The 19,378-nt window shown below is 53.6% G+C and overlaps 1 protein-coding gene across 5 annotated transcripts in view; it reads left to right on the top strand.

Annotated features, from left to right (window-relative positions):
• The window catches only part of aars2 (alanyl-tRNA synthetase 2, mitochondrial (putative)), a 91,251-nt gene that overhangs the window by 61,258 nt on the left and 10,615 nt on the right, over positions 1-19,378 (top strand). For 3 of the 5 annotated variants that reach the window (XM_085998091.1, XM_085998089.1, XM_085998092.1), the window contains 5 exons: positions 10,864-10,972; positions 12,794-12,916; positions 13,551-13,661; positions 13,744-13,827; positions 14,190-14,300. In XM_085998091.1, the coding sequence (XP_085854217.1) occupies positions 10,864-10,972; positions 12,794-12,916; positions 13,551-13,661; positions 13,744-13,827; positions 14,190-14,300 (538 nt within the window). Of the gene's footprint in view, positions 1-10,863; positions 10,980-12,793; positions 12,917-13,550; positions 13,662-13,743; positions 13,828-14,189; positions 14,301-19,378 lie in introns of those variants that run through there. The other 2 variants (XM_085998090.1, XR_015079634.1) reach the window with 2 other exon arrangements.

Genomic DNA, 19,378 nt, shown 5'->3' with positions numbered 1-19,378 from the left:
CCAACGTCCTACCCCACTAAGGGCCAAGAACGGAAAGGTACTCATCAAGCACAGAGAGGCAGTCAGTGCTAACTGGAAGAAGCACTTCGAAGATCTCCTTAACCGAGACTCTGTCTTCGACGCGAGTGTCCTCAACTCCATGCTGCAGCATGCTACGCGCCACCACCTCAGCACAACCCCAGCCCTGCATGAGGTTGAAAAGGTCATCCGACAACTGAAGAACAACAAGGCCTCGGGAGCAGATGGAATCCCCGCCGAGGTACTAAAGCACGGCGGAGAAGCACTATTGGCGCGAATTCATGAACTAATTTCTCTTATTTGGAAGGAGGAGAGCATGCCAAGGGATCTCCGAGACGCCGTAATCGTGACCACCTTCAAGAAAGGTGACAAGTCCGATTGCGGTAATTACAGAGAAGTCTCCCTGCTGTCTGCCACAGGGAAAGTCATCGCAAGAATCCTCCTCAATCGCCTTCTCCCAGTGGCTGAAGAGCTCCTCCCAGAGTCGCAATGCGGATTCTGCCCACTAAGGGGCACAATGGACATGATCTTCACCGCACGTCAATTACAAGAGAAATGCAGGGAACAGCACCAACCGCTGTACATGGCCTTCTTTGATCTCACAAAGGCCTTCGACACCGTCAACCATGAGGGATTATGGAGTGTCCTCCTCAGATTCGGCTAGCCTCAAAAGTTTGTCACCATCCTCCGCCTGCTTCACGACGACATGCAAGCCGTGATCCTGACCAACGGATCCACCACAGACCCAATTCACGTACGAACCGGGGTCAAGTAAGGCTGTGTCGTCGCACCAACGCTCTTCTCAATCTTCCTGGCTGCAATGCTCCATCTCGCCCTTAGTAAGCGCCCCGCTGGAGTGGATCTAATCTACAGAACAAACTGGAAACTGTTCAACCTCCGTCGCCTCCAGTCCAGATCCAAGGTTGTCCCATCCTCTGTCGTCGAATTACACTATACAGACGACGCATCCTCGGAGGTCAAACTCCAAACCATCGTCAACGCCTTCACCGAAGCGTACGAGAGCATGGGCCTTACACTAAATATCCGTAAGACAAAGGTCCTCTACCAACCTGCCCCACCACACAGTACTGCCCCCCCCCCCCCCAGCCCCGCGATTATCAAAATCCACAACAAGGCCTTGGACAACGTGGACCACTTTCCATACCTCGGGAGCCTACTGTCAACAAGGGCAGACGTCGGCGACGAAGTCCAACACCGCCTTCAGTGTGCCAGTGCAGCCTTCGGTCACGTGAGGAAGAGAGTGTTTGAAGACCAGGACCTCAAACCCGGCACTAAGCTCATGGTCTACAGAGCAGCAGTGATACCCGCCCTGCTGTATGCCTCAGAGACATGGACCATGTAGAGCAGGCACCTCAAAGCACTGGAGAGGTACCACCAACGCTGCCTCTGCAAGATCCTGTAAATCCATTGGCAGGATAGGCGCACCAACATCTGTGTTCTCGCTAAGGCCAGCATCGAAGCTTTGACCACGCTCGATCAGCTCCGATGGACGGGCCACATCGTCCGCATGCCCGATACGAGACTCCCAAAACAAGCGCTCTACTCGGAGCTCCGACATGGCTAGAGAGCCCCAGGTGGGCAGAGGAAACGCTTCAAGGACTGCCTAAGATGAAGATCTGCCTTGGCAATGTTTGATGGGACAGTGCAGAGGGAGCTTTACTCGGTATCTAACCCGTGCTGTACCTGTCCTGGGAGTGTTTGGGACAGTGAAGAGGGAGCTTTACTCCGTATCTAACCCGTGCTGTACCTGTCCTGGGAGTGTTTGGGACAGTGTAGAGGGAGCTTTACTCCGTATCTAACCCGTGCTGTACCTGCCCTGGGAGTGTTTGACGGGACAGTGTAGAGGGAGCTTTATTCGGTATCTAACCCGTGCTGTACCTGCCCTGGGAGTGTTTGGGACAGTGTAGAGGGAGCTTTACTCTGTATCTAACCCGTGCTGTACCTGCCCTGGGAGTGTTTGATGGGACAGTGTAGAGGTAGCTTTACTCGGTATCTAACCCGTGCTGTACCTGCCCTGGGAGTGTTTGGGACAGTGCAGAGGGAGCTTTACTCGGTATCTAACCCATGCTGTACCTCTCCTGGGAGTGTTTGATGGGTCAGTGTAGAGGGAGCTTTACTCGGTATCTAACCCGTGCTGTACCTGCCCTGGGAGTGATTGATGGGACAGTGCAGAGGGAGCTTTACTCGGTATCTAACCCGTGCTGTACCTGCCCTGGGAGTGTTTGATGGGACAGTGTAGAGGGAGCTTTACTCGGTATCTAACCCGTGCTGTACCTGCCCTGGGAGTGTTTGATGGGACAGTGTAGAGGGAGATTTACTCTGAATCTAATCCGTGCTGTACCTGCCCTGGGAGTGTTTGATGGGACAGTGTAGAGGGAGCTTTACTCGGTATCTAACCCATGCTGTACCTGCCCTGGGAGTGTTTGGGACAGTGTAGAGGGAGCTTTACTCTGTATCTACCCCGTGCTGTACCTGCCCTGGGAGTGTTTGATGGGACAGTGTAGAGGGAACTTTACTCGGTATCTAACCCGTGCTGTACCTGCCCTGGGAGTGTTTGATGGGACAGTGTAGAGGGAGCTTTACTCTGTATCTAACCCGTGCTGTACCTGCCCTGGGAGTGTTTGATGGGGACAGTGTAGAGGGAGCTTTACTCTGTATCTAACCCGTGCTGTACCTGCCCTGGGAGTGTTTGATGGGACAGTGCAGAGGGAGCTTTACTCGGTATCTAACCCGTGCTGCACCTGTCCTGGGAGTGTTTGGGACAGTGCAGAGGGAGCTTTACTCGGTATCTAACCCGTGCTGTACCTGCCCTGGGAGTGTTTGGGACAGTGTAGAGGGAGCTTTACTCTGTATCTAACCCGTGCTGTACCTGCCCTGGGAGTGTTTGATGGGACAGTGTAGAGGGAGCTTTACTCGGTATCTAACCCGTGCTGTACCTGCTCTGGGAGTGATTGATGGGACAGTGCAGAGGGAGCTTTACTCTGTATCTAACCCGTGCTGTACCTGCCCTGGGAGTGTTTGATGGGACAGTGCAGAGGGAGCTTTACTCGGTATCTAACCCGTGCTGTACCTGCCCTGGGATGTGTGATGGGACAGTGCAGAGGGAGCTTTACTCTGTATCTAACCTGTGCTGTACCTGCCCTGGGAGTGTTTGATGGGACAGTGTAGAGGGAGCTTTACTCTGTATCTAACCTGTGCTGTACCTGCCCTGGGAGTGTTTGATGGGGCAGTGTAGAGGGAGCTTTACTCTGTATCTAACCCGTGCTGTACCTGCCCTGGGAGTGTTTGATGGGACAGTGTAGAGGGAGCTTTACTCTGTATCTAACCCGTGCCGTACCTGCCTTGGGAGTGTTTGATGGGACAGTGCAGAGGGAGCTTTACTCTGTATATAACCCGTGCTGTACCTGCCCTGGGAGTGTTTGATGGGACAGTGTAGAGGGAGCTTTACTCTGTATCTATCCCGTGCTGTACCTGCCCTGGGAGTGTTTGATGGGACAGTGTAGAGGGAGCTTTACTCTGTATATAACCCGTGCTGTACCTGCCCTGGGAGTGTTTGATGGGACAGTGTAGAGGGAGCTTTACTCTGTATCTAACCTGTGCTGTACCTGCCCTGGGAGTGTTTGATGGGACAGTGTAGAGGGAGCTTTACTCGGTATCTAACACGTGCTGTACCTGCCCTGGGAGTGTTTGATGGGACACTGTAGAGGGAGCTTTACTCTGTATCTATCCCGTGCTGTACCTGCCCTGGGAGAGTGTGATGGGACAGTGTAGAGGAGCTTTAATCTGTATCTAACCCTGTGCTGTACCTGCCCTGGGAGTGTGTGATGGGACAGTGTAGAGGGAGCTTTACTCTGTATCTAACCCGTGCTGTACCTGCCCTGGGAGTGTGTGATGGGACAGTGTAGAGGGAGATTTACTCTGTATCTAACCCGTGCTGTACCTGCCCTGGGAGTGTGTGATGGGACAGTGTAGAGGGAGCTTTACTCTGTATCTATCCCGTGCTGTACCTGCCCTGGGAGTGTGTGATGGGACAGTGTAGAGGGAGCTTTACTCTGTATCTAACCCATGCTGTACCTGCCCTGGGAGTGTTTGATGGGACAGTGTAGAGGGAGATTTACTCTGTATCTAACCCATGCTGTACCTGCCCTGGGAGTGTGTGATGGGACAGTGTAGAGGGAGCTTTACTCTGTATCTAACCCGTGCTGTACCTGCCCTGGGAGTGTTTGATGGGACAGTGTAGAGGGAGCTTTACTCTGTATCTAACCCGTGCTGTACCTGCCCTGGGAGTGTTTGATGGGACAGTGTAGAGGGAGCTTTACTCGGTATCTATCCCGTGCTGTACCTGCCCTGGGAGAGTGTGATGGGACAGTGTTGAGGGAGCTTTACTCGGTATCTAACCCGTGCTGTAACTGCCCTGGGAGTGTTTGGGACAGTGCAGAGGGAGCTTTACTCGGTATCTAACCCGTGCTGTACCTGTCCTGGGAGTGTTTGGGACAGTGCAGAGGGAGCTTTACTCGGTATCTAACCCGTGCTGTACCTGCCCTGGGAGTGTTTGGGACAGTGTAGAGGGAGCTTTACTCTGTATCTAACTCGTGCTGTACCTGCCCTGGGAGTGTTTGATGGGACAGTGTAGAGGGAGCTTTACTCTGTATGTAACCCGTGCTGTACCTGCCCTGGGAGTGTTTGATGGGACAGTGTGGAGGGAGCTTTACTCTGTATCGAACCCGTGCTGTACCTCTCCTGGGAGTGTTTGATGGGTCAGTGCAGAGGGAGTGATGTGCCTCAATAAATCCGAGACTCGATGTTAGCGAAACAAAACAAGGCTTTTATTGACTTAGAAGGTAACACACAGGAGAGAGGTATCTTCCATCCAGAGCTCTGCCGTACTGGATGTGCTGCAGGCTGGGCCAGCTTACATAGGGGCCAGGTATGGGCGGAGCCCTACACATAGTACAATACAATGGGCAAGGTATGGGCGGAGCCCTACACATAGTACAATACAATGGTGAGGAAACGGAACAGAGGTAAGGGAAATGAAACTGAAACCAACCACAGTCACAGGCAGTGATGAATGGAATATTTCATCACATTCACCCCTTCTATAGATTTAGTCTGTTCGGGGGTTTGATAGTCCTCTGCGACCGACGTGGCTGTTGTGGTGCCGCGGGTGTCGGCTGGGTGTCCCCGGTGGCCTCCTGGGTCTCTGCCGGGGGTGCCGCCAGGGTTGTTGAAGGGGTAGTTGGTGGGGGCACCGTTGGTCGATGTTCTTCCGGGGGTGATGAAAGAGTAGTGGGTGGGTAAGAGTTGCTGTGATCGTCGTTGCTGCTATTGTCGTGGTTGTTGTCATTACCGGCTGGGGCGACGTCTTTTATGGACACGGTGTCCTCCCTTCCGTCAGTGTGCCGGACATACGCGTATTGGGGGTTGGCGTGGAGTAGGTGCACTGGCTCCACGAGAGGGTCCGTCTTGTGGCCCCTCACATGCCTTCGCACGAATATCGGACCTGGGGTGGAGAGCCATGACGGCATGGATACGCCTGAGGTGGATTTCCGGGGAAAGACAAACATTCGCTCGTGAGGCGTGACATTAGTGGCAGTACACAATAGCGACCGTATCGAATGGAGGACATCTGGGAGGACTTCCTGCCAGTGGGAGATAGGGAGGCCCTTGGTCCTTAGAGCTAGAGTGACTGCTTTCCATACTGTCCCGTTCTCTCGCTCCACTTGACCGTTACCCCGGGGGTTGTAGCTGGTGGTACGGCGCGTGGCGATCCCCCTGGACAGCATGTACTGGCGTAGCTCTTCACTCATGAAGGACGCCCCCCTATCCGTATGGATGTAGCTCGGCATACCGAACAGGCAGAACAGGCTGTTGAGGCATTTAATGACCGTGGCGCTGGTCATGTCTGGGCAGGGGAAGACGAATGGGAACCGGGAGTATTCGTCCACAATGTTCAGGAAGTAAACATTGCGGTCGACGGACGGGAGGGGGCCCTTGAAATCTAAGCTGAGCCGCTCAAAGGGCCGTGTAGCTTTGATTAAGTGGGCTCCATCTGGGCGGTAGAACCGAGGCTTGCACTCAGCGCAAGTGCGGCAGTTCCTGGTCATAGACCGAACTTCCTCAATCGAGTAGGGTAAGTTGCGGGACTTTATGAAGTGGAACAGCCGCGTGACCCCTGGGTGGCAGAGGTCGTTGTGGAGGGTCTGTAGCCGATCCCCGGTGGCGCTGGCACACATCCCTCGTGAGAGGGCGTCAGGGGATTCGTTAAGGGCCCCTGGCCGGTAAATGATGTCATACTCGAAGGTGGAGAGCTCGATCCACCACCTAAGAATCTTATCATTTTTGATCTTCCCCCTCTGTTTATTATTGAACATAAACGCTACCGACCGCTGGTCGGTAAGTAGGGTGAAGCGTTTGCCGGCTAGGTAGTGGCGCCAGTGGCGCACTGCCTCCACGATGGCTTGGGCCTCCTTTTCCACGGAGGAGTGTCTGATCTCAGGCCCTTGGAGGGTCCTCGAGAAGAAAGCTACGGGCCGCCCCGCCTGGTTGAGGGTGGCTGCCAAGGCAAAGTCAGACGCATCACTTTCCACTTGAAATGGAGTGTTCTAGTCCACTGCCTGTAGCGTGGCCCGCTCAATATCCTGCTTAATACTTTTGAAGGCGGCGTGGGCCTCGGCAGAGAGCGGAAAAGAGGATGCTTTCAAGAGGGGGCGGGCTTTGTCGGAGTAGTTGGGGACCCATTGGGAATAATAAGAAAATAACCCCAGGCACCTTTTCAGGGCTTTGGGAGTGTTGGGCAGGGGCAGCTCCCGTAGGGGGCGCAATCGGTCGGGGTCTGGTCCGATTTCCCCATTCTCCACCACGCTGCCTAGTATGCAGAAGCGCGTGGTGTTGAAAACGCACTTGTCCTCGTTGTAGGTGAGGTTGAGTTTTTGTGCGGTTTTCAGGAACCTCTCGAGGTTCGAGTCGTGATCCTGCTGGTTGTGACCGCAGATGGTGACGTTGTCGAGGTAGGGGAAGGTTGCCTGCAAGTGGTGGTCATCGACCATGCGGTCCATCTCCCTCTGGAAGACCGAGACCCCATTCGTCACCCCAAAGGGGACTCTGAGGAATTGGTAGAGGCGTCCGTTCGCCTCGAAGGCGGTGTACGGGCGGTCCTCTGGTCTGATAGGGAGCTGGTGGTACGCTGACTTGAGGTCGATGGTGGAGAACACCCGGTATTGGGCGATTTGGTTCACCATTTCTGATATGCGGGGTAGCGGGTAGGCGTCTAGTTGGGTGTACCTGTTGATCGTTTGGCTATAGTCGATCACCATCCGTTTTTTCTCGCTACCCCTTACCACCACCACTTGGGCGCGCCACGGGCTGTTGCTGCGTTCAATAATGCGCTCTTTCAGGAGCCTGTCTACCTCGGTCGCGATAAACCGCCTGTCCTCCCAGCTGTACCTCCTGCTTTTGGTCGCTATTGGCCGGCAGTTAGGGGTAAGGTTCGCGAATAGCGAAGGCGGCTTTACCTTCAGGGTAGCCAGACCGCACACTGTGAGGGGCGGCTGGGACCCACCGTACTTGAGCGTGATGCTTTGGTGGTTGCACTGGAAATCTAGGCCCAAGATCACGCTCGCACATAGATTCTTCATGATTAATACTTTAAAATTATCGTATACAGTTCCGTTAACGGACAATTGTACCGTGCAGTAACCCATGATGGTCGATGTCTGGGTTTTATCAGCCATAGAGATGGTACCCCGAGTAGGGACCATCTTTAGGGAGAGTTGTTGTGCCAGTTCAGGGTGGATAAAACTCTCCGTGCTTCCACTGTCAATTAAACATTTAACCCCGCACCCGTTTACCTCGATGTCCACCATTGATTTGGATAGCGGGTGCGGCCTGGTCTGGTCCACTGTGACCGATGTCACTGTAGGGCCCTGATCGAGACAAGATGGCGTCCACGCTGTCTGCTCATAAGATGGCGGACCCCACGAGGTCGGGCAAGATGGCGTCCAAGATGGCCGCTCCCACGGCGCACACGCGGCGGTGGCGGGTTTTCCGGCGGGGTTCCCTCTGCACACCTTCCCGAAGTGCCCCTTCTTACCGCACTTAAAGCAGGTGGTGCCTTTCGCCGGGCACAGGTTTCTGGTGTGCTTAGGCTGCCCGCAGAAGTAGCAGTTGGGTCCCCGACGCGTCGCGGCTGTCGTAGGGCTTCTGGGGGGAGAGCAGGGCCCCGACGGTGTCGGGCTGCCGGGCGGGGAAGATGCCTTCCAAGATGGCGGCGCCCTTGGTGCGCACGTGGCGGCGTGGACCGATTCCCCAGGTCGCTGTGCGCGAGTAGCGAGCAGATGCCTAGCATACACCTCATTCGTAGGCTGCTGGTAATGCGCCTTTAAGATGTTGCAGGCGGCCGGGTACGTGTCGGCGTCTTTAATGAGGGGGTAAACCCGGTGGCTTACCCAATTCCGCAGAATTCCGAGTTTCATACTCGCAGCGTCCGTAGCGCCTTTGACGGCTGCGGAATTGTCCAGGAAGAATCCCATGCACATAAACCAGTGTCCGAAGCGTGCCGATGCGTCCGAAGCATGCTGGTCCAAATCCAAACGTTCGGGTTTCAAGAGTTGATCCATTGTGTTGAAAATTAAGTCAATAAAATTGATGTGCCTCAATAAATCCGAGACTCGATGTTAGCGAAACAAAACAAGGCTTTTATTGACTTAGAAGGTAACACACAGGAGAGAGGTATCTTCCATCCAGAGGTCTGCCGTACTGGATGTGCTGCAGGCTGGGCCAGCTTACATAGGGGCCAGGTATGGGCGGAGCCCTACACATAGTACAATACAATGGGCCAGGTATGGGCGGAGCCCTACACATAGTACAATACAATGGTGAGGAAACGGAACAGAGGTAAGGGAAATGAAACTGAAACCAACCACAGTCACAGGCAGTGATGAATGGAATATTTCATCACAGGGAGCTTTACTCGGTATCTAACCCATGCTGTACCTGCCCTGGGAGTGTTTGATGGAACAGTGTAGAGGGAGCTTTACTCTGTGTCCATACCGTGCTGTACCTGCCCTGGGAGTGTTTGATGGAACAGTGTAGAGGGAGCTTTACTCTGTATATAACCCGTGCTGTACCTGCCCTGGGAGTGTTTGATGGGACAGTGTAGAGGGAGCTTTACTCTGTATCTAACCCGTGCTGTACCTGCCCTGGGAGTGTTTGATGGGACAGTGTAGAGGGAGCTTTACTCGGTATCTAACACGTGCTGTACCTGCCCTGGGAGTGTTTGATGGGACACTGTAGAGGGAGCTTTACTCTGTATCTATCCCGTGCTGTACCTGCCCTGGGAGAGTGTGATGGGACAGTGTAGAGGAGCTTTAATCTGTATCTAACCCTGTGCTGTACCTGCCCTGGGAGTGTGTGATGGGACAGTGTAGAGGGAGCTTTACTCTGTATCTAACCCGTGCTGTACCTGCCCTGGGAGTGTGTGATGGGACAGTGTAGAGGGAGATTTACTCTGTATCTAACCCATGCTGTACCTGCCCTGGGAGTGTGTGATGGGACAGTGTAGAGGGAGCTTTACTCTGTATCTAACCCATGCTGTACCTGCCCTGGGAGTGTGTGATGGGACAGTGTAGAGGGAGCTTTACTCTGTATCTAACCCATGCTGTACCTGCCCTGGGAGTGTGTGATGGGACAGTGTAGAGGGAGCTTTACTCTGTATCTAACCCGTGCTGTACCTGCCCTGGGAGTGTTTGATGGGACAGTGTAGAGGGAGCTTTACTCTGTATCTAACCCGTGCTGTACCTGCCCTGGGAGTGTTTGATGGGACAGTGTAGAGGGAGCTTTACTCTGTATCTATCCCGTGCTGTACCTGCCCTGGGAGAGTGTGATGGGACAGTGTAGAGGAGCTTTACTCTGTATCTAACCCTGTGCTGTACCTGCCCTGGGAGTGTGTGATGGGACAGTGTAGAGGGAGCTTTACTCTGTATCTAACCCGTGCTGTACCTGCCCTGGGAGTGTTTGATGGGACAGTGTAGAGGGAGCTTTACTCGGTATCTAACCCGTGCTGTACCTGCCCTGGGAGTGTTTGATGGGACAGTGTAGAGGGAGCTTTACTCTGTATCTATCCCGTGCTGTACCTGCCCTGGGAGAGTGTGATGGGACAGTGTAGAGGAGCTTTACTCTGTATCTAACCCTGTGCTGTACCTGCCCTGGGAGTGTGTGATGGGACTGTGTAGAGGGAGCTTTACTCTGTATCTAACCCATGCTGTACCTGCCCTGGGAGTGTGTGATGGGACAGTGTAGAGGGAGCTTTACTCTGTATCTAACCCTGTGCTGTACCTGCCCTGGGAGTGTTTGATGGGGACAGTGTAGAGGGAGCTTTACTCTGTATCTAACCCGTGCTGTATCTGCCCTGGGAGTGTTTGATGGGACAGTGAAGAGGGAGCTTTACTCTGTATCTAACCTGTGCTGTACCTGCCCTGGGAGTGTTTGATGGGACAGTGTAGAGGGAGCTTTACTCAGTATCTAACCTGTGCTGTACCTGCCCTGGGAGTGTTTGATGGGACAGTGTAGAGGGAGCTTTACTCTGTATCTAACCTGTGCTGTACCTGCCCTGGGAGTGTTTGATGGGACAGTGTAGAGGGAGCTTTACTCAGTATCTAACCTGTGCTGTACCTGCCCTGGGAGTGTTTGATGGGACAGTGCAGAGGGAGCTTTACTCAGTATCTAACCTGTGCTGTACCTGCCCTGGGAGTGTTTGATGGGACAGTGCACGGGGAGATTTGCTCTGATGTTCTGTGGCCGTATTCAGACTCTCTCTTCCTGCAGACATTTGCTGCGGTCTGGTCTGATCCAGGACCTGGCGATCATATCCGAGAGGCAGCTGGGGAAAGGGATCAGCAGAATAATCGCTGTGACAGGAGAGGAGGCCAAGGAGGTGAGAGGTCAGAAGTAGCCCTGCAGCTGTTAAATGTATCCCATAATGGCGCAGTTACACAGGTCGGCCTGGTAACCCCGTGATCAGAGACACTGCGCTCGGCTCAGTTTTATATCTGCGCCCCTCACCTCCCTATTTCTCCTTTCTTGCTCTTACCCGCCCCCATAAATCACACCCACCCCTCGGTCCTAACAGAGCAGCTGATAGGGGAGGGAAGGGGCCATGAAAGAGAGCCCGTTCCCAAACTTGAACTGAACAACCCGAGGGACAGGGGAGGGAACGGCCGGTGGCACCAGCCCCGTCTGCTGTTTAAACGGCTGGTGGTGAAACCCGCTGACTGGCTTTAGGAGATTGCCTCACGCAAGGCCGTTAACAAAATAAAGACGCGAGGATTGTTCGCACGGAGTGCACAGAAGCTGCAGGTGCTGGACACACTTCAGGTCCACCAGCGGCTGAGCAGACAGCTTGCTCCCTGCGTTCTGGCGAGGAACCTATGCCCAGAATGCCAATCAGTACTCCCTCCCCACCCAGTGCCAACAGACAGCCTGTGATGCCCACATCCACTGCTTCCAAGGAAATGCTGTCAGTTAGTATTCGCTCCGCCTGAGGGTGTGCTGCACTGTCAGAGGTGCCGTCTTTTAAATGAGACGTTAAACCGAGGCCCCATCTGCCCTCTCAGATGGACGTAAAATATCCCATGACACTAAAGCCTCGACGGCGCCTCCCAAACCCGTCACCTAGAAGCACAAGGGCAGCAGGCGCATGGGAACACCACCACCTTCAAGTTCCCCTCCAAGTCACACACCATCCTGACTTAGAAGTATATCGCCGATCCTTCATCGTCGCTGGGTCAAAATCCTGGAACTCCCTCCCTAACAGCACTGTGGGAGCACCTTCACCACACGGGCTGCAGCGATGATTGCAGTAGAGGGGGTGCAGAGGAGATTTACGAGGATGTTACCAGGACTGGAGAATTTTAGCGATGAGGAAAGATTGGAGAGGCTGGGGTTGTTTTCTTTGGAACAGAGGAGGCTGAGGGGAGAATTGATTGAGGTGTATAAAATTGAGGGGCCTAGATAGAGTGGATAGGAAGGACCTATTTCCCTCAGCAGAGAGGTCAATAACCAGGGGGCAGAGATTTAAAGTAATCGGTCGGAGGATGAGAGGGGAGTTGAGGAGAACTTTCTTCACCCAGAGGGTGGTGGGGGTCTGGAACTCACTGCCTGAAAGGGTGGTAGAGGCAGAAACCCTCATCGCATTTAAAAAGTACTTGGATATACACTTGAAGTGCCGTAACCTACCGGGCTACGGACCCAGAGCTGGAAAGTGGGATTAGGCTGGAGAGCTCTTTGTCGGCCGACACAGACATGATGGGCCGAATGGCCTCCTTTCTGTGATCCTATGAAGAAGGCGGCTCACCACCACCTTCTCCAGGGCAATTAGGGATGGGCAATAAATGCTGGCCTTGCCAGTGACATCCACATCCCATGCGTTAAAGGGTAAAAAACACTTGCAGAAGAGTTCTCCCCGCTGTCCTGGCCAATATTTATCCCTCCACCAACATCTTGAAAACAGATTATCTGGTCATTATCACATTGTTGTTTGTGGGAGCTTGCTGTGCGCAAATGGTGTGCTGCGTTTCATTCATTACAACAGTGTCGACAGTTCAAAAACTACCTCATTGGCTGCAAAAGGGATTTGGGGCGCCCGGAGGTTGTGAAAGGCGCTATATAAATGCAAGTCTTTCCTGAGGACCGGGGTGTGGGTCTGTGGGGTGGAGAGCCTTGAACTGATGACCTGTTTTAATTCCCTGTCCCCCAGGCTCGAGAGGTGGGTCATGTCCTCACTGAGGAAGTCAACTCTCTGTCTGTGCGGCTCAACAACGGATTGAAGTCACTGGCGGTTTCACAGAGGCTGTCAAAGGAGGTCGGACAGTTAACAGACGTTAGTATCTTACATCCGCCCGAGAGGGCAAATAGGGACTTTGTTTAACGTTTCAGGCGAAAGACGGCACCTCCGACAGTGCAGCGCTCCCTCAGTACTGTCCCTCCGACAGTGCAGCGCTCCCTCAGTACTGACCCTCCAACAGTGCAGCGCTCCCTCGGTACTGCCCCTCCGACAGTGCAGTGCTCCCTCAGTACTGTCCCTCCGACAGTGCAGCGCTCCCTCAGTACTGACCCTCCAACAGTGCAGCGCTCCCTCGGTACTGCCCCTCCGACAGTGCAGTGCTCCCTCAGTACTGTCCCTCCGACAGTGCAGCGCTCCCTCAGTCCCTCCGACAGTGCAGTGCTCCCTCAGTACTGCCCCTCCGACAGTGCAGTGCTCCCTCAGTACTGCCCCTCCGACAGTGCAGCGCTCCCTCAGTTCCTCCGACAATGCAGTTCTCTCTCAGTACTGCCCCTCCGACAGTGCGGCGCTCCCTCAGTACTGCCCCTCCGACAGTGCGGCGCTCCCTCAGTACTGCCCCTCCGACAGTGCAGCGCTCCCTCACAGCCACGGGACGCAGTGATGGGTGGGTTTTTGTGATTGTCCTGTGAGAGCTACGTGATAACGGTGAATTTGGATGTTTCATCCTCAGACGGTGGATGGAGCCGTGATGCTGCACCGGGAACGGCGCGATCTGCAGGAGAGGCTCCGAGCTCTACACCGAACGGCTAACACCGCCATCAGAAAGCTGGAGAACAGAGCGGTACGTGGGGTGTGGTCACAGAACACTCTGAGACACATCCTGAACTCCTCCTCACTCTTGGCCATTTACTTCCTGTTTCTAGGCAGCTGAGAATGTGCAGCTTTTCCTGGAGAATAGATTGGATCAGGCGTTGGTTGTGGATGCCTTTCCCGTCCAATCCATTGCGGTGAGATTGTCCCTCCCTCACGCTCTGTCTGTCCCTCGCTCTGTCTGTCCCTCGCTCTGGTCTGTCCCTCGCTCTGGTCTGTCCCTCGCTCTGGTCTGTCCCTCGCTCTGGTCTGTCCCTCGCTCTGGTCTGTCCCTCGCTCTGGTCTGTCCCTCGCTCTGGTCTGTCCCTCGCTCTGGTCTGTCCCTCGCTCTGGTCTGTCCCTCGCTCTGGTCGGTCCCTCGCTCTGGCCGGTCCCTCGCTCTGGCCGGTCCCTCGCTCTGGCCGGTCCCTCGCTCTGGCCGGTCCCTCGCTCTGGCCGGTCCCTCGCTCTGGCCGGTCCCTCGCTCCTCCTGAATTCATGTTCTCTCTCTCGCTCACAGATTCTAATGAAAATGGTGAATCAAATCTGTGAGAAAATGCCTCAATCGTCGGTGATGCTTCTGAGCCAGCAGGATTCTGGCAAGGTGCTGTGTGCGTGTCAGGTCTCGAAGGTCAGTGAGAGACTATCACCGTGTGATATCAGCCCGTTCACCCCACCCCCGCCGTGTGATATCAGCCCGTTCACCCCTCCCCCGCCGTGTGATATCAGCCCGTTCACCCCTCCCCCACCATGTGATATCAGCCCGTTCACCCCCCCCGCCGTGTGATATCAGCCCGTTCACCCCACCCACCGTGTGATATCAGCCCGTTCACCCCCCCGCCGTGTGATATCAGCCCGTTCACCCCCCCGCCGTGTGATATCAGCCCGTTCACCCCTCCCCCACCATGTGATATCAGCCCGTTCACCCCACCCCCACCGTGTGATATCAGCCCGTTCACCCCCCCGCCGTGTGATATCAGCCCGTTCACACCCACCCACCGTGATATATCAGCCCGTTCACCCCCCCCGCCGTGTGATATCAGCCCGTTCACCCCCCCCGCCGTGTGATATCAGCCCGTTCACCCCACCCACCGTGTGATATCAGCCCGTTCACCCCACCCACCGTGTGATATCAGCCCGTTCACCCCCCCGCCGTGTGATATCAGCCCGTTCACCCCCCCGCCGTGTGATATCAGCCCGTTCACCCCACCCACCGTGTGATATCAGCCCGTTCACCCCACCCCCACCATGTGATATCAACCCGTTCACCCCACCCCCACCGTGTGATATCAGCCCGTTCACCCCCCCCGCCGTGTGATATCAGCCCGTTCACCCCACCCCCACCGTGTGATATCAGCCCGTTCACCCCCCCGCCGTGTGATATCAGCCCGTTCACCCCACCCCCGCCGTGTGATATCAGCCCGTTCACCCCACCCCCGCCGTGTGATATCAGCCCGTTCACCCCACCCCCACCGTGTGATATCAGCCCGTTCACCCCACCCCCACCGTGTGATATCAGCCCGTTCACCCCACCCCCGCCGTGTGATATCAGCCCGTTCACCCCACCCCCGCCGTGTGATATCAGCCCGTTCACCCCACCCCCGCCGTGTGATATCAGCCCGTTCACCCCACCCACCGTGTGATATCAGCCCGTTCACCCCTCCCCCACCGTGTGATATCAGCCCGTTCACCCCACCCACCGTGTGATATCAGCCCGTTCACCCCTCCCCCACCGTGTGATATCAGCCCGTTCACCCCTCCCCCGCCGTGTGATATCAGCCCGTTCACCCCACCCCCGCCGTGTGATATCAGCCCGTTCACCCCACCCACCGTGTGATATCAGCCCGTTCACCCCACCCCCGCCGTGTGATATCAGCCCGTTCACCCCCCCGCCGTGTGATATCAGCCCGTTCACCCCTCCCCCACCCACCGTGTGATATCAGCCCGTTCACCCCTCCCCCGCCGTGTGATATCAGCCCGTTCACCCCTCCCCCGCCGTGTGATATCAGCCCGTTCACCCCACCCCCGCCGTGTGATATCAGCCCGTTCACCCCACCCACCGTGTGATATCAGCCCGTTCACCCCACCCCCGCCGTGTGATATCAGCCCGTTCACCCCCCCGCCGTGTGATATCAGCCCGTTCACCCCTCCCCCACCCACCGTGTGATATCAGCCCGTTCACCCCTCCCCCGCCGTGTGATATCAGCCCGTTCACCCCTCCCCCGCCGTGTGATATCAGCCCGTTCACCCCTCCCCCACCCACCGTGTGATATCAGCCCGTTCACCCCTCCCCCATCTCTCTCATTCCCCTCTTTCATTCCTCTCTCCTATTCCTCTTTCTCTCATTCCTGCCCCGCTCCCCCATTCCCCGCTCCCCCATTCCCCGCTCCCCCATTCCCCGCTCGCCCCCTTCCCCGCCCTCGCCCCCTTCCCCGCCCTCGCCCCCCTTCCCCGCCCTCGCCCCCCTTCCCCGCCCTCGCCCCCCTTCCCCGCCCTCGCCCCCCTTCCCCGCCCTCAAGTCTGTGTGTTATAGTGAGAATTACTACACAGGCCACAAGAGTAAATTCAACAGGTCTTTACTGGTTGGAGGTCGGACTATACTGAATACAATATTATTACACTGTGCTTATATACCGGTGTGGTCACCACCGGTATTACGTATACAGCAGCCAAAGAAAGTAGTACCTTTCTTAAGGTGGACCAGGCTTAAGTTCTCTTAAGGTGGAACAGGTTACATACACCACAATCCTCCCTTTTTAGCTTAACAGTCATATCCCCAAATAAACATAACATATATACATATATAACTTCAGGTATAACAGTTCAAAGATTCAGTCTCTCAGGAGGCTTTCTGATTCGGCTTGGATAACGCCTTTCAGTGGTCTCTGATTCTTGTTGTTGAGGTGCCTCCTCTAGTTGGTTGCCAATGTATTGGGTGTCATCATCATCAAATACATTCTCGGCCGAGGTAGATGCTTCAGGTTCATGAACGTCTTCCACAGCTGTCTCTGTCACAACCATGGGTTCGACCCTTGCTCTCGACTCTACCAGTTGATCCGCATGACGCCTTATCACATTATGACCAATATCTACGGTGTACATCAGAGGTCCTTGTCTGGCCCGGATTGTTCCGGACTGCCATTTGTCGTTTCCATAGCCCCTTGCCATCACTGGTTGTCCTACGTTGAAAGTTCGAGTGGTCTTGCTGTTAATATGCCGAAACTGTTTGTTTTCCACTTCCCTCCGCACATTTGGTTTTAACAAGTCCAACTTGGACCGCAACCTCCTGTTATAAAACATCATAGCAGGACTTTGGTTAGTCACGGCATGATCGGCGTTTCTATATGACATCAGGAACTTATCGACCTTGTGTTGCAGCGGAATCTGATCATCATTCATGGCCTTTATTGCCTTTTTGAATGTCTGGACAAATCTTTCAGCCAACCCGTTTGTCGCCGGATGATATGGGGCAGAGGTATAATGTTTAACTCCATTCTTCTTTAAGAATTGTTGGAATTCTTCCAATACAAACTGTGGTCCGTTGTCCGAACAGATCTGTTCTGGCAATCCGTTCCTTGCGAATATTGTTCTTAACACCGCAATTGTCTTTTCTGAAGTAGTGGTATTCATCTTGATGACTTCTGGCCATTTGGAATGTGCGTCCACCGCGATTAGGAACATGGAGTCCATGAATGGACCAGCAAAGTCAATGTGTACGCGTTGCCATGGGGCTGAAGGCCATTCCCATGGGTGTAGCGGTGCTATCGGAGGTGCATTTTGCACTTTTTGACACCCAGCGCAGTTTTTCGTTAACTCCTCAATCTGTTGGTCAATACCCGGCCACCATACGTAAGCCCTAGCAAGACTTTTCATTTTAACTCCCCCCAGATGACCTTCATGTAGTTCTTTTAAAACTCTTTCCCTTAATTTGGGAGGAATAATCACTCTTGTCCCGTACATCAATACAATACAATACAAATCGCTTTATTGGCATGATAAGGTACATCTTATGTTGCCAAAGCATCAAAATACATTTATGGTTGAACACATAAACGCGGTTCCATTCATACAGTGTATAAACAGGTATATCCCTGAGTTTATAAATATACATTCGCCTTGTTTATATATACTCTTGTCTTAGTTTACTGGTTGTCCCTCTGTTCATGGCAAGCTGTAACATAGTGTGCCGCCAGTGTTACACAGCTTCTCTCCTCCCCCAGTAGGAATGGGAGTTTTTGGTTGTCAGTCAGATTTCTGAATTCAGGGCATATTTGTGAGAATTTTTGGTAGAAATTCTCTCTGATGCCCTGATATTTTCCACAGGCTGTGAGGAAGTGCATCTCTGTCTCAACTACTCCCTGACTGCAGTGAGAGCATACCCTGTCTTCTCTTGGCAGCCTGGTCTGCCTGTGTCTGCCTTTTTCGATCGCTAGGCTATGTTCGCTAAGTCTGTACCTTGTCAAGGTTCTTCTCAGTTTGTTATCCTTTACCATGGTCAGGTAATCAGCTATGTTGTATTGTCTGTTTAGGGCCAAGTAGCAATTGAGTTTGCTTTGGGTTTTTGTTGTTTCTGCCCAATATGACAGATATTTTTCCTTTTGCTTAGCGACGATTGTGTTGGGTCGAATTCTTTGTGTTACCCTGTCACTGTCCTGGGACTGGTTATTGTTAGTATTGTTATTAGTTACTTTATTGGTCCCAGGACTAGTTGACTGAGGGTATTCTTCTTTATGGTCAGCTCTTGGCATTTCAGGGCGTCGTAGTGATAGCATTGGGGGTTGCTCATTTGTAGGTGATTCCAAAATTTGGTGGCTCTTTTTTGGATAGTGATTATTAGTGGGTATTGGCCTAGTTCCGCCCTGCATGCGTTGTTTACTGTTTTCCTTTGAGTCCGGAGGATACTTTTACAGAATTCCGCATGTGGATCTCAATTGGGTGTTTGTCCCATTTTGCAAAATCTTGTTGTGTTAGTGGTCCCCAGACCTCACTGCCATAGAGTGCAATTGGTTCAATTACTGATTTGAAAATTTTGAGCCAAATGCTAATTGGGATTTCTATTTGGATTGATTTTTTGATGGCATAGAAAGCCCTTCTTGCTTTCTCTTTCAGTTCATTCACAGCCAGTTTGAAGTTTCCCGTAGAACTGATTTTTAAGCCCAAGTATGTGTAGTGAGTGGTTTGTTCAATTTTGGTTGTTCCTACTGTGAAATTTATTGTGGGTCCATGTTGTTTGGATCTTTGCTGGAACACAAGGACTTTGGTTTTTTGGGGATTTATTGTCAGGGCCCAAGTCTGGCAGTACGACTCCAGCAGGTCCAGGTTCTGCTGTAGACCCTCCTTAGTTGGTGACAGCAGAACCAGGTCGTCGGCATAGAGGAGGAATTTAACCTTGGATTCATATAGGGTGAGGCCGGGTGCTGTAGATTGTTCAAGTAGTTTTGCCAATCCATTTATGTAAATATTAAAGAGTGTCGGTGAGATTGGCGAGCCCTGCGTCACCCCCCGCCCCTGTGGGAAGTATTTTGTTTGTTTGTCTCCAATTTTAACTGCACATTTATTGTTTGTATACATTGATTTAATTACATCATATGTTTTCCCTCCTACCCCGCTTTCGATAAGTTTCAGGGATAAACCGTCATGCCAGATGGAGTCGAAAGCCTTCTGGAAATCTACAAAGCATGCGTAGATTTTGCTTTTGTTATGGTGAAC

This window comes from Somniosus microcephalus, chromosome 9 (assembly GCF_052327205.1).
Source record: "Somniosus microcephalus isolate GS21.2 chromosome 9, FLI_Smic_1.0, whole genome shotgun sequence".
Lineage (NCBI taxonomy): Eukaryota > Metazoa > Chordata > Chondrichthyes > Squaliformes > Somniosidae > Somniosus > Somniosus microcephalus.
This window is presented reverse-complemented; position numbering and strand designations above follow the sequence as displayed.